Here is a 15,000-nt window from a genome sequence, read left to right as displayed (position 1 = left end):
TCAAAAAATTTCAAACCGGTTCAGTTTTGATTTTTCTTTGTCTAATATTCATTAGCATAATCTGAAACTAAGAAAATCAAAATTGAACTGTTTTAAAAACGTTTGAACCGAGGAAAATTTTGAGCCACATCACACCTGGCATGTGCCAAGGAATTCAAACACTGGTTCCCATCTGGAAATCAAGCTTGGAGAATTGCGGTCGTCAAACGCTTATTATATAGGCTGAGTTACGTTTGATATTAACCTGATTCTGAGGGTTTTCTTTAATAATAATAATAATAATAATAATAATAATAGTTTAACACATATTAAATGAAAGGTGTTACAATTGAACCCACTGGGAACTCGGAGAGTCTCCAGAAGCTCAGTGGTTAGAGCATCGGTACTAGATCACGGAGGGTCGTGGGTTTGAATCCCATCTGGGGCTTGGATTTTTCCGAGTTCCCAGTGGGTTCAATTGTAACACCTTTCATTTAATATGTGTTAAATATTCTCTCACATTCGCTCAATAATAGTAGTAATAATGATAATAAAGAGAAATGGAGTCTCTTATTGTTGCAGCACAAGATCAAGCAGTAAGAACAAACTAAGTACAAGCAATGATCGACAGGTCACAGGCTGATCCCAAATGCAGAATGTGAAAACAAAGCAACGAGACAATTAGCCACATTGTGAGCGCATGCGCGAAACTGGTGCAAAAAGAATACTGTACAAAAAGAGACATGACAACATAGCTCGGGTAATTCATTGGGACCTGTCAGGAAAATAATATTATGGGTTTGGGCGAAATGAGAGGTGGTATGATCATGTTCTTAACAGTGTACTTGAACAGTGTTCTCACCAGGATTTGGTCCCAGGGTACCCTAAAAAATAGGCGGACAAAGTTACTTGTGCTCCATGACTAGGGTGGAAAAAATCCTTTGTGATTTCTCTGTCCATTTCATCAACGCACGTTCAAATTGGAACTCCTGCAATGGTAGGCCTTCAACCATAATTTATTGTAAACGCATTTGATTTTGTTTGCCTTGAGACAGATCTCACACGTCATGATCATTTTGTCGGTATATCATAGGCAAGCCATGTGTATTTCAATGGCCATTCACTCTGAAAAACACGGTCTTTCTTCAATGAAATAGCCTTTTGATCTTGTTGTCTAGATTGTCCTCTTCATTGTCCTCTTCACCAGCAAGCATTTTGTTGATTTTCTACACTTTTGTAAATCCTTGGGCGAAAGAAAGAATGTAATTTTCTCCTTGCCACGACGAATACCATGAGCCCGCACTGTAAACTATCTGTTACACAAAGTACTTACCTGATCCAATATGGAAACCAAGATGTTGGGGTGAAGCTATATCGAAGGCAATGATGGAGGATCGAGCACACACATTTCATGGGACAACAGTGTATGACTGATGAAGGCAAAAGTCAATGAAATTGAAGGCTTTGAAAGGGGCTTTGAATACTCTGATAAACTGTTTTCATTCAGTTGAAGAAGCAAAGAGCTGTTGTATTCACTAGAACCATTAAAAGACTGTTAACTTACTTTTAAAACTCTGTTTCGCTCGTAGCATCCTTGTGTGCCCAAGTGGGTGCATTTGCATGACTTTTAATCCCCCATTTCTATTTTTCTTGCGGGAATTCAGCAAGGGCGTGGCCTGGTGAGAACACTGCTTGAAAATGAGGATTGCAAGATTTTATGGGAGTTCAGTGTAAGAACAGACCATGAGATTGAGGCTAGGAGACCAGATTTATTAATCATTGACAAAAGAGAAAACAACTGCCAAATTAGAGACGTGGCAATGCCAGAAGATGGAAGGGTTAGAGTAAAAGAAGACGAAAAAGTAGAGAAAGATTCGAAAGATGTGGGGCGTAAGGACAAAGGTGATACCCATAGTGGTGGGGGCATTGGCAACGATACCTCTAAGGTTAAAAGAAAATCTGAGGACCATTGGTTTAAATATATCCATTGAACTGATTCATTCAGACCTGCACTTTTGGGGATGGCAAGAGTTCTTAGAAAAGTGCTGGAGGTGTAGACAGAAAGGAAAGAAAAATGAAGGCTGCTTCTTGGTTACCCTAGGCAACTGGTTTTTGCCCAGAGTCAATGAAAACCAGATTTAGCACCTTTTATCTGGGAGTATTAGGGCATAATAATAATAATAATAATAGTGATAATAATAATAATCATCATCATAATAATAATAATAATAATGATGATGATGACGATGCACAAGTTCCCCTTATGGATGTGCAGAACAGTGGCGAGACTGTGTGAAAGCTGGAATATGAAGATCGGGGCCAGAACAAAGGAAGGGTATGAAACCTCTACCATCGTAAGGTTCAACAAAGGCCTTCCGCAGGGCGACGCCCTATGTCCTAGGTTGTTCACTTTATGCCTTAACCCGATATCTTGGAAGTTGAAAGCATCGGAAGGATACAAGCTGTCAAGACCCCTGAGTGGAAAGATTACACACTTGCTATACATAGATGATATGAAGATATATGCAGCGTCAAAAGATAAACTTGAGAGAGTAATGAAGACAGTTAAAGAAGCCAGGGGAGATGTCGGTTTGGAGTGGAACAAGAAGTGTTCTACAGCTCATGTAAGGAGAGGTTCATTGGACAACAGTTTGGGAGGCACTGCTATCGGAGAAAGGCAGGTGATAGAAAATCTGATGAAGGGAGAGACCTATAAGTTCTTGGGAGTTTTAGAAAATTCCAAGCAAGAGGACAGCTCTGTTCTGTGGGGAGCTTCAAAGGTTTGCTTGCAGAGACTGTCAATTATATGGTCTAGCCCTCTATCGGACTTCCACAAAGTCTTAGCATCTAATCAATACGCACTACCAGTTGTCACCTACCCTATGTGGACACCAACATGGCCGCTCGCAGATCTACAACAACTCGATCGCGAACCTCGCAAGATCATCAAAGAGAATGGAGGCTTCCATCCACTCGGTTGTATTTTGAACGAGTTCGTATTTTGAACGTTCGTATTTTGAACGAGTTTTATAGCTCTTTGGCGTAATGTGTTAAAATAAATGATTGATTGATTGATTGATTGATTGATTGAACCGAGTTGCTATACCTACCAAGGAAGTGTGGAGGCCGGGGACTGAAGTCATTTGAGAGTCTGTATAAGCAGACCAAAGTCAAGACCACAATGAAGCTGTACGCAAACGAAGATCGAGCGATGAGTTTAGTGCGCGAGTTTGAGGAGAAGTGCGAATGAGCAGGAAGAAGATCACTGGTAAAGGATGCCAAGAAATTTGCTTTGGAAATGGACATCACCCTGGACCTTGCATACCCAGATCCCAAAGCGTTGCAAACTGACTCAGGTGAGGTATCACATGTTAAAGGAGTAGGGAGAACATTACAAGTGAGAGAAGAAGAGAGAAGCATGAGGGAAGTAAGAGAGCAGAGGTGGCAAGGAAAGCTGTTCCGACAAAGATGGGATGATAACAAAGCTATTGACTGCTTCACTTGGCTTAGTAAGTGGAAGTCTGCACCTGTGCATACTGTTGCTGGAATCTATGAGTTATACCAGCAATTACTCCCCACTAAGCTGTACCATCAAAGCAAGACGAAGACGCTGACCACCTCGGATGCTACGTGTGGTATGTGTGGAAAAGGGCCTGAATCTATGGCCCACATGATTAGCGGATGTGGTGCTTTGGCACAGACTAAGTACATGCAGAGACACAATGCAGCCGTGAAAATCCTCTTCTTCGAGTTCCTGTAAGACTTAGATCTTGTCCAGAGTATCCCCCTTGGTACTCTCCAGTCTCACCTAAACCCGAGTACAAGAATGTCAGAGCATGCGCGTACTGGGATGTGCCAGTATTCGCTGAAAATACGGAAGTCAGGGCTAACAGAATTGATGCGAGAATTGTGGACAGAAAGGAGAAGAAGGTGATCCTTATTGAGATGAGCTGCCGTTGGGTTTCCAATAGAGAACAGAAGGAGCAAGGGAAAACTGACAAGTATGCGCCGTTGAGGTGGGAGATGCGCCAACAGTTCCCTGGCCACACTATCACACAGCTTAATGTGATAGTTGATGTACTAGGAGGCTACTCTATGGAGACGGCGGAGAAAGTTAGGAAGTGTTTACGTTTGGATAGAGGGAACCAGGTTTTGTTTAATATGCAGAAGGCAGTTTTATCGTACACCCTAAACTTGGCAAGGTCATTCAAGGTCTCGACGAGTTATTAAGGAATATAAACTCTTGTTCCTTTCTCAAATGTTGGTTCGTTAGTTATCACCAATTGGTTTGTAAATAGGTTTAACAGTAGGGATTGTTACACAATAGTGCCTTTTCTTACTTATATCTGTAAGCATACTAACGTACAACATACTGCATAATAATCGGTAGTAGTGGCATCCTCGTCTCGAAGAGGCGATGGTTAGCGCTGGGGATTTGGGCAGGATCCTGTATGACTGTGTAGCCCAACCCTGGAGTGGCAGTCTCTGTTGCAGGTGGTGCAGACATGCCTTGCCTTTCATTGAGTCGCCGCTCTTGTCTGGCATAGGTCATCCATGACTCACTGCCATAAAGGAGAGTCGTCAGGACACAAGCTTGGTAGATGCACATCTTGGTCCTTTTGCCCAACAGGTCATTGCCCCACACTCGCTTGTTGAATTTGGCCATGACAGCAGCTGCTTTGGCGATCCTGCAGCTGATCTCAGCATCGAATGAAGTCGAGCTTGACACAGTGGAGCCCAAGTAGGTGAAGGTGTCCACAACCTCCAGCTCGTTGTTGTCGATAGTGATGACTGGGTGGGGACTCAGCACCTTGTGCCAGGATGTTGGTCTTCCTGAGGCTGATTGTTAGCCCAAACTCCTTGCAGGCATAGGAGAGCATGTCTACCAGATGTTGGAGGCCCTCCTCGCTGTGGGATGTTAAAGCAGCATCGTAACAATAATAATAATAATAATAATAATAATAATAATAATAATAATAATGGTAATAATAATAAAAATAACAAAAAGAAGTTCTTACCGGTAATTAAATTCACATTAAAAAAATCTCAATGCACTTACAAGCATTTCAGTGTTTTGGTTTATCAAAATAGTCATCTATAGTACAATGCATTGTAATAATAATTCTAACAGGTCGCACAGTTGGTACAAAAGGGTCACAAACACATCAAGTCACTAAACAGAGATTTCTTTAATCGTACGTCAAAGATGGATTCTGAAAGCAAAATTAGAAGACTTCGTGATGAATTTTTCGTAAAGTTAACACCCTAGGACACCCCTCCCCTCCCCCATCGCCCCATTGACGAGTAAAATCTATTAAGTGTCACTCTCAGGGGTCATTGGGTTAATGGGGACATGAAAGAAATTATCTGAAAATGGAAGAAACTAGCAAGCTCGAAATATTGTACCTGAATAACAAAAACAACTTCATGATCATTGCACGAGGTCGGGCACCAGAATACACCCTCTTAGAACAAGATCTAATGGACTTGAGGATTTTGTGACTGTGAAATATTTGTAAGTTATTCCTAATCTCCCTGTAATTCAGAGCTTGCTCTGCGAGAGGGTTAAATAAACATTTATTATTATTATTTTTATTATTATTAGAAGAGTGGATCTCTGTAGCTTGTATAGGAATTAACTAAACAATGGCAAAAGTAACAGATAAACAAAATGATCCGCACGTGAGCGTGCATGTCGGAAAAAGAAAAAGAATAATCAAAAATTAAATTGGTGACATAGCCTGTCAACATTTTTATACACTCAACCATGTGTGAAAAGCCACTAATTCTATTGCTGATGGGTTTTTGTTTCAGAGGAGGTGGAAATCACAGAACAGCCCAAATCGCAGCATGCCCGTTTTGGTAGAAGTGTAACCTTTAGATGCAAAGCCCAGGGCTTCCCAAATCCTCAGCATCAGTGGTACAAAGACAGTTTAATAATACCAGATGGCATTGAAGAAGAACTCTCTATTGATCATGTTGAGATGAGTGACAGTGGCACTTATCAGTGCATTGTGACAAATCGAATAAATGCCCTGAAAAGTAATAAGGTGGAATTACAAGTGCTTCCTGCACCAGGTGAAATTTTGCAAATGTACAACTTGTAATGAAAGATATTTTTTGGTGCGTAGAGAGGCCTTGTGCAGTATGTGTAACGACGTTGCTTTTAAACCAGGTCAAGGGTCCTCCTAGATTTTATTCACCACCATTATTTGTTTGAATCAGTGGACGAGATACATGTAGAAGTGAAGATGACCAGACTTGGAATCAAAGTGCTGCATTTTGAATTTGTCAAGTTAATGATCAATAATAAATTTAATAATCTAAGTATGTTACAGCTAACCAGAAGGGATCTCTCCAAATTGGTTAAATTGCAAATCAAATCAAGTACATCTAATCAAGTGAGACCAAAGCATAGTTTAAACAAGTAGAACGATATAAAATAAATATAAAAAAGTGCCAGTATTTTTAAAATCACAAACATTTCGGGGGTAGAACCCTTCTTCATTGAGAAGAAAACCATTGAAATACGCAATCAGAAGGATGAATTATGGGTTAGCAAACCCTTTCGAAGTATACGGAACAACACTCTTGCTTTCCCTGTGGCCCAACATTTCAACTGAGCAGGCCACAGTATTTCAGATATCTGGATACGGGGTTTGCAGTTACATGTATGCCACGGTACTAATCTCCAACGTAAGCAATGTGAAATAACGTTGATTTTCCAGTTTTCCACTTGAAACGTCTGTGATTAAAAAAAAAAAACTACAGACACTTTTTGATATTTATTTTATATCACTCTACTTGTTTATTCATTTTAAAGTGTCATGCATCTCCCACAAAATGTTTTGGTTACTCAAATCATTGTTTTTTCATTTTTTTTATGAGAAGGAACAACTGGAGAACCCTGAAAAAAATTTACGATAATAATAATAATAATAATAATAATAATAATAATAATAACCTATCAGAGCATGAAGCAAATTGTATTGAACCAAGGACACATTTGGCAGCTTGCCAGTTTTCTTGCAACTGTGCCTGAGCTATGTTCTTACTCATATTAATCTTAATTTTGTTTATTGTAAAAAAGAATTTAATTTGCTGTTTTTTTAGTGAGAAATGGTTTGGACATCCATCACATCCAACCGCCACAAGGTAACAAACAAGTAATGTGCTTTGAAATTTTCAGTGAAATCCTCCCTTACGGCCACTTCGTTTTTGCAGTAACACCATTCATTAAAACCATTGACTTAAATAGGAGTGAGGCTTAATAGATTTTACTCTGTCGAACCCCGAGACTTTTGCAAATAATGTTTGCCATATTCGTCACCATTTTTTGCCAAAAAACTGCCACTCTTATAGGGAACTCTTTGTATCGTCATATAAGGTATTCAGCAAATTTTGGCAAATTTCTTGCCATTTTCATCATTGCGTGCCAGTTGTCTCTGTTTCAAAAGCCGGGCAACTAAACCTGTAAATTTGGTTGCCCTGATAAATACTTGGTTGCCCTTTGGGAAACCCCCTGCAATTAAAATGCATGCCATGTTGAGATGCAGTCGCATGTCGCCTGTTGTTTTGTTTAGCATTTTCAAAATAGAGTCTTCGATCTCCATCACCAGTTACACGTGAATTTTCCTATCTGACAATTTTTTATAAAGCCACAAACGTTCAAAACTTGGGAAAATGCTCAACTGCAGCAGATTTATTATTGTTAACTTCACACTACTATCAGACATTGGCAACAGAAAACCATTGAGTGAGTCGGGTGCTGCTTATTATTTATTTCTGGGGAATAAATAATTATAAGGATTTGTATATGTGTTTATTCCCCAGAGCCTGGAAATGATGCCTTTTGTTTTGGATTGAATTTTATATATCGAAATTGGTCTATTCAGGAATTGAACCAGTCTCACTTTGCTTACATGAAGTACCGTAAACACCTGCAGACAAGCCGCATATTTTTCTCCAAAACTCGTCCCTAGAAATGGAAGGTGTGGCTTATCTGCAGCAACGTTTTCGTCTGATCTAATGCCACGTTACTAAGCTTTGAAATAAGCAAAATGAGAGTGACAAGTGTTGAAGCCACCTTTATTGTGGAAATTAAATTGTCAAAATAAAATGCCCATTAAAATTTTCCAAAATTCAACCATCCTTTGCAAGGCAACAATATTTGAGCAATGCTCAACAGGTTTTGTAAATGTCTGACTGCTGATCTACCCATCTTGCTTTTGCCAGCGAAACATCCACCAGTCATTATACGTCATCCACAGTCCTGTTACGTTCCCGTTGGTCAGCCATTTGGCCTCAGTTGTGAAGTCCTGGACTCACCAGTGGTATATCAGTGGTACAAAGATGGCTTTCTTCTTTTGGGACAAATCAAACCAGTGCTGACTTTTCAGCCTTTTTATTACAGACATGAAGGCAACTATAGCTGCCGAGTAGAGAACAGCGCTGGCGATGCTCTAAGCAACATTGCAACATTAGAAGGTGTGCGTACTGCATAGTTTGAGGTCATAAGGCACCATCATGTACTTTGGAATCATAGATCAAAACTGCATGATCTGGGCCGTAGCCAGAAAAAATGTATGACTGAGGCAATGTCCATGGTTAAATTATCTTCACAGGTATGTTAGGTGTTTATGATCAGCACATTTTAAAGACGACACCGGAATCACGCTTTATTTTTAAAAATCACAAAAAATGACTGAGGCATTAGTGCCTTGGTTTGCCTGTTACTGGCTACGGCCCTGGTGATGTGTAATATTATATTTTGATGTCTTTGCAATATTTTATGACTCAGGAGTTAACCGAAAAATGGTCACCCTATAATATTATTTTAGTTTGTTTCTATTGGGCGAAATGGGAGAGAAACTACTCAAAGTCTGCATTTTAATTAATTAATACCTTACTCAGATTTTGAAGAACCTTTCCATGTACATGTAGCAATCATTGATGTAAGAAGTGTACAATAATATTTATTACCCCCAGCTAAGAAATCAGGGTGGCTTAAGGCACAAAATGTAATTGTGTTTAAAAAGAGCACTCTTTTAAACTTATGATGGTGTTCCGTACATCTTAAGGCTACTGCTTATGAAAACTAACAAACCTGTGGACCTTAATTAATTAGATCCCAGGTCAAACACAAGTTTAGAAATGTTGCCATCTGTGGAGGGAGAGAGACTAAAGATGGTGGACAGTGACATCCTGTTCCCATGTCTGAACTCACAGAAGGACCAGCAGACTCAACAGCTTGTATGTTGTCACTGCCTTGCCAACTTTAAGATGCATATTCATCTCAAGTTGCCAGGTGGTGAGTGGGTGTTATGTGCTCCACTGTGGCTTATTTCTTGATTTTCTACTGGGTAGAAGCTCAGGTGTCTGCCTGGCAGGTTTGGTGTCCAACAGAACAGGCAGGTAGCACAGTATCTGTTGCAGGTTGGCCATGCACAACAAGGTCTTGGAATTTAAAATAAAAGTGCATGGGCTGTTGTGAAAGCCTTCCAGTTACATTTTTGGTGCAGGACCTTATTCAGAGATGGGCATGGAGTGGATCCATTACAGGGTTCTTTCACACATTGACGTATCCCTCAATGAAGGCACTTAAAATGTCTGTAAATAGTTGTTCACTGCATTAAGGGCCCACGAACAGATTTTTCGAGCGTTGCTAGGGAAGTGAAATGTTACTTCCGGTGACTGACGTCATCATATAGTGAGCTGACCAGAAAACCCACCCACAAGCAAAAATCACCGCACAAACTGTTGTTTCCATCCAAGATTTTTCCTCGCCCTTTCTCATGCTTGTTCTCAGATCAACTGCGCACGCGTAAACGAACTGACTTCCGGTTTGAGAAAAGACCTAAATTTCCAACAGTCTTTAAATTGAATTAATGTTTTTTTCATATGGCACGTTTCACCTCCAAATACAGATTATAGGTAAGCATTGATTTTTTTCAAATCATCTTTTTTGAAAATTTTATCGATATTTCAATATCGTTTATCTCTCTAAAAAGAACATTTTTCAAAATAAAAAGAAAATTATAAAAATACAAATTATGAAACCACTGATTAAATACCCAAATTGTGTAGCATGTAGACAAATTTAGAGTTTTCTTTTATTGGTCACTTGACAATGGGCGTGGCTTGATGATGTCATATTTAGGGTCATTGGTTTACAAAAGTTAGAAACTGACCAAAATAATGCCAAATTCTCTCAAATTGGTCAACTGTCACATCCTTAGCAATGCACCCCAAAAAATACGTCAGTAGGCCCTTAAAAAGAACTCTGCAGATTTGTTGGTAAACCAGTAACGGAGGAGGACAGTACAGTTACTGACAGTGGTATTAAAGTGGCACTGTTTCCTAGCTCTGGCAGTCAAGTCCTTGAAAATGAAAGTGAAAATGCAAAGCGCCAAAAAGGTCTCAAAATGTGCATGTGTTAGGTGCTTGAAAGGGCTTTTTTAAAACTCGATCTGGCTGTTGTTGTGTTGCACTTGAAAGAAGAGGCTGGCAGCAGTGTCTGTTGCAGGGTCCCAATGAGCATTGGAAACCAAAATAATTATTACATGTACGTACCTTCCAAAGTGGATTTTCTGTTTAAAGACTATGAAGGATGAGGAGGACTGCAAACAAAGAAAGAAGCAAATAATAATCCTCATGCCAATAATAATAATAATCCTAATTGACAAAAACAACCTGTACCAATACATTTAGATTTGTAAATAATACACTACATACAGTCATATATATCTGGTCTCTAGAATACTTAAAAAGTGGCATTTATCAAGGCTGTGCTCTAACAGCGCCCGGTCGCCTGAGGCGACTAACATTTGGCTTCGGGCGAGTGACATAAGTTACCCGGTCGCCCGGCCGGGCGCTCTGGCTTATTGTATTTCTCGCAGATAAGGCGGCTAAAAATTTTAATATGCTGGTGATTACAGTTTACGAAACCTCTCAGAAAAAGTTTTTTCGTTGTACGAAACAATCGTTTCAAGTGCCGTTCCACATGATTTCACATGTAAAATAATCCGTAACTTTGCACGTGATGGCCGGCGGCCGCACGAATTTCGATTCTTTCTCAAAAAATAGCATTAAATTTGAGAGTTTTGAAGCAGGGAACCGTGGACAATCTCTCTGTCGGTGTACGTTGGATCAGTGGCTTGATCTGATTGGCGTAAAAACAAGTTGAGAAACTTAATATCTTGAGCAAGAGCCGATATAATGTAGATTTGACTTTAGTGGTGTACAGCACTAAAATGGCCTCGACTGTTGGCCGACTGTCGGCCGACAGTTTGTGTTATGTTTGAGGCCAAAGTGTTGGCCGACTGTTGCCCAACAGTCGGCCGACAGTTGGTGACCTGTTGGCAACCTGTCGGTAACGTGTCGGTAACCTGTCGATATATCCTATACGCATCTCATAACAACCGATAACAGTTGATCGGTAAGTAGGTGAAGTCTGTCGAGTCATACATCACCATTACGGAATGTCACGTTAACTGCTCGTTTTTACCACAATTTTTCTTTTTTCTTAACCGATCGGTAATCTGTTGGTTAGCTGTTGGTAGACTGTCGGTAAGCTGTCGGTCAACTGTCGGCCGACAGGATTTTTGGGGAGCTCTTCTTCACAATTACCAACAAATGCGTTCCTTTTACAAAATATGTTCTATTTTTTATTTGTATTTAAAACTATAGATTAATGAAATGTGATGGATTCTCATTGTAAGAATCTTACATTTTTTTTTTTTTTAATTAATTAATTTTTTTATTATTTCTTACAAACACTGTACACAACAAAATAAACTTGCACCAGATTGCTTAATTACATCTGTCCTACTCATTTTTCTAATAAACAAAGGAACGGTTTCCATACAGAATAAAACTTGTTCATTTGACCTTTTGATTGTGAAATAGCTCTTTGTACAATGATCTTATTCTTAACAAAGTCTAAAAACTGAGATACGTTGAAAGTTTTTAGGTCAAGCCTCTGCACAAAAAAGTATCTTTTACCTAACAAAATAAAGTAGTTAAAGACATGGGCTGTTCTCTCTGCGGGATAGTAACCGTATAATATACTCAGCATGTCTATAGTGTAGGAATTACCACTTTGAGAGTTCCACCAGGTAATAGCTTTAACCCAGAAATCGTGAACAGTATTACACTCAACTAACATGTGGGGCAAGGTTTCTAATAAATTACAATAGTTACACAAAGGGGAATTTAATATTTTCATCATATATAACCTATTACCATATGGTAAAATGTTGTGAATTATTTTATACTGAAACATGCTTAATTTCGTTTCTTTAGTTAAATTAAAAGGAAGTAAGTAAATTGCTTTGAGCTTGTCATACTCTATTCCTAATCTGCACAACCTAGAGCTTGCTAAAGGTTCACGGAATTTATTTTGAGTCAGCAGATTACGGATACTTTTGCAAGTACTTTTGTTAAGAAATGATTGGTCTGATTTTTTTGTTTGTTGGCTATTTAAATTTATACCCGATCTTAAGGTTTGCTTCCATTTACTAGGTATAGCGGATAGTAAAGGGAGGCTTAAGACCAGTTTTTCTACAAAATTGATGATACCCTAAGAAGGAGTTGTTTTCGTCTAAAAGATCTTCTAATCTATCCCAGCAGTATGCCACTCTTTTCAATATACTGATTTTCCTTCTATAGTAATATTTTTGTTATTCCACAAGATACTACTTGTAACATTATTTTGGTGGATATCAGCATTGCATAACCCCTGAACTTCAGCCCACGCTTTGAGAATATCGATATAGAAAGCAGGCATGTCGCTAAGATTGAGAAGGCGTAGATCATAATCACAGTCAAAAATAAAGTATACCAGTATAATGTACTAGCCTTGAACTTTTTTCGTTATTTCCAGTCTTTAGTGTAATGCTACTTGTATTAGCTTTGAATTTGCAATAAAGGTTAGGCTTGCAGTGGTCAGCTTGACATGGCTACCAGCAGTGTGTGAGAAATAATATTATTGTCATTTAATACTTCATTTTTCTTTGAATATTACACTGTCATTGCCTCCTTTTCTTTTCTTTTTAAATGTTTGTGCGAAAAGAGGAAAAATATAATGTAAAACTTCTACTGGATTAGTCAGTTGCTGTGATAGTTTTTGTGACATCTACACTATAGAACCTTTCAATGAAAGCAGCTTAACATATCTTCATGTAAGAACATTATTTAGTAAAGCTTAAGTTAGTTGAAGGTATTATTGATGATTAGAATCTTCGGCAGATGTTTGCTCCCACCCAGCCAGTGCAGATGGTTAAAACTTTAACTTGGTTGTTTTTTTTTTTATTGTTAGCTTTGATTCCCGATGGTTATGGACCTCTGAATGAGCAGTCAGGTATGTTAATATTCTAAATATGGGTATATATTTTATCCACACAATATCTCATTTACCTGGCTTGATGATGCCATTTTCATTCTTGAGAGGTTTTCAATATACTTACTAGTTTTTACTTTGTTTAGCAGGTCGTGGCATACCATCTCATCTTGCACAAAAAGGTAAGCACCGCACTAATCGCATTGATTGCGCAAACAACTTGAGGGCTATTTATTTGATTAATGTACATGTAGGTCAGTAAAGGACTGATAAACAGTAAACACTCGGGAAACAGTTAAATTTGTTTCCTGAGAATCTCAATGTTTCCCCGAGGCGCAGCGGAGGGAAACATTGTGATTAGAGGAAAACAAAATTAACTGGTTCCTGAGGGACCAGTCATTAAGTGATTTGTTATCTAGCACAAAAAGAAAAACGTGCAATGGCAACAAGAACAGCAGTCGTCTGTCAACATTTGCGGGTTACATTGCACTGTTACCCTCTGACATCATAGATTTTGCACTGTTGCCCGCTCAGAGACTTCTGGCTGGAAACGGTTTTATTGTTAGATGTCACGTGACCTCTAAGTAACCATTGAGAGTGCACGCTGCTGGGGGGGAAAACTCAGCTATGTAACAAAATGTTTTGCTTTTGTTTTGAAACTATTCTTTAATGGCTCAGCATCCTCAGATCATCATTTCATTGCTCATCAGTCATAGGGCATACATTTCAACTGGTAATGAAATGTTGGTTCGACTCCTGTATGGATAGGCTTGATTTCCACCACTCTCTTGGCTCTAGTCTTCATCTCAAGGGCTCCTGTCCCAAAACAGCGGCTGGTAATCAAGCCTATTGTATGGAGAACTCTGATTTGTATTGGGTCGCCTTGCATTATTATTGAAAATGATTTTAATAATGACTACTTTTTGATTTTTCCACAGCAACTGACAAAATAGCGTTGGTCATCGGCAACCGTGACTATGTCCATTTACCAATCGATGAAAGTCCTCTGGTCCACACATGCAGTGATGCAAAGATGCTGGCGTCGATTTTACGCAAACCAGAAATGGGTTTTAAAGTGATCTCCCTCATCAACCTTACCAGGGATGAGATGAATGAAGCTCTCTGCACGTTTTACAGTCTCCTTGGCGAGGGAGTGTATGGCTTGTTGTATTTCGCTGGCCATGGCTTTGAGCAAGGAGGTCAAAACTATTTGGTTCCTGTTGATACAGCAGACTGGATTCCAGAGAAAGCCATGTGCGCCCAAAAAGTGTTGGAAGAGATGAACAGATACCGCACAGAGTTGATTGTCTTCCTTTTAGATATTTGTCGTAAAAGGTACTGTGTGCTTTATGTAAGTGTGGCAATGCAGTCAGTTATGTTATTTCTATTAAGTAATTAAAAGAAGACGTACAAATTGCATCCTAGATGATGTCTTTTGACAAAAAGAAACTGGCCTTGGTTGTCACAATAACAACAAAAATGAAACATATTCAAGGTTTTTTCGTGTTTAAACCTTATTATTTTTGTCTCTACTCAATGGCTTTTGGTGATGAAGATTTCATTCAAAAAAATACTTTTCACAGAATACAAAGCACACAAGGGTCAATTTGACATTTTTTATCTTAAACTTGTAACGAGCAGAAACTTTTTTGGCATAGCCACGCCTTTTAAATACCTTGAAT

The 15,000-nt window shown here is 39.0% G+C and overlaps 1 protein-coding gene across 4 annotated transcripts in view; it reads left to right on the top strand.

The window, feature by feature from the left end:
- The window catches only part of LOC138038789 (mucosa-associated lymphoid tissue lymphoma translocation protein 1-like), a 32,573-nt gene that overhangs the window by 7,531 nt on the left and 10,042 nt on the right, over positions 1-15,000 (top strand). For 2 of the 4 annotated variants that reach the window (XM_068884835.1, XM_068884834.1), the window contains exons 4-9: positions 5,794-6,057; positions 7,093-7,134; positions 8,215-8,466; positions 13,298-13,339; positions 13,468-13,500; positions 14,257-14,653. In XM_068884835.1, the coding sequence (XP_068740936.1) occupies positions 5,794-6,057; positions 7,093-7,134; positions 8,215-8,466; positions 13,298-13,339; positions 13,468-13,500; positions 14,257-14,653 (1,030 nt within the window). Of the gene's footprint in view, positions 1-5,793; positions 6,058-7,092; positions 7,135-8,214; positions 8,467-13,297; positions 13,340-13,464; positions 13,501-14,256; positions 14,654-15,000 lie in introns of all 4 variants that reach the window. The other 2 variants (XM_068884833.1, XM_068884832.1) reach the window with 1 other exon arrangement.

Source organism: Montipora capricornis, chromosome 2 (genome assembly GCF_036669925.1).
Source record: "Montipora capricornis isolate CH-2021 chromosome 2, ASM3666992v2, whole genome shotgun sequence".
NCBI classification, from domain to species: domain Eukaryota; kingdom Metazoa; phylum Cnidaria; class Anthozoa; order Scleractinia; family Acroporidae; genus Montipora; species Montipora capricornis.
This window is presented reverse-complemented; position numbering and strand designations above follow the sequence as displayed.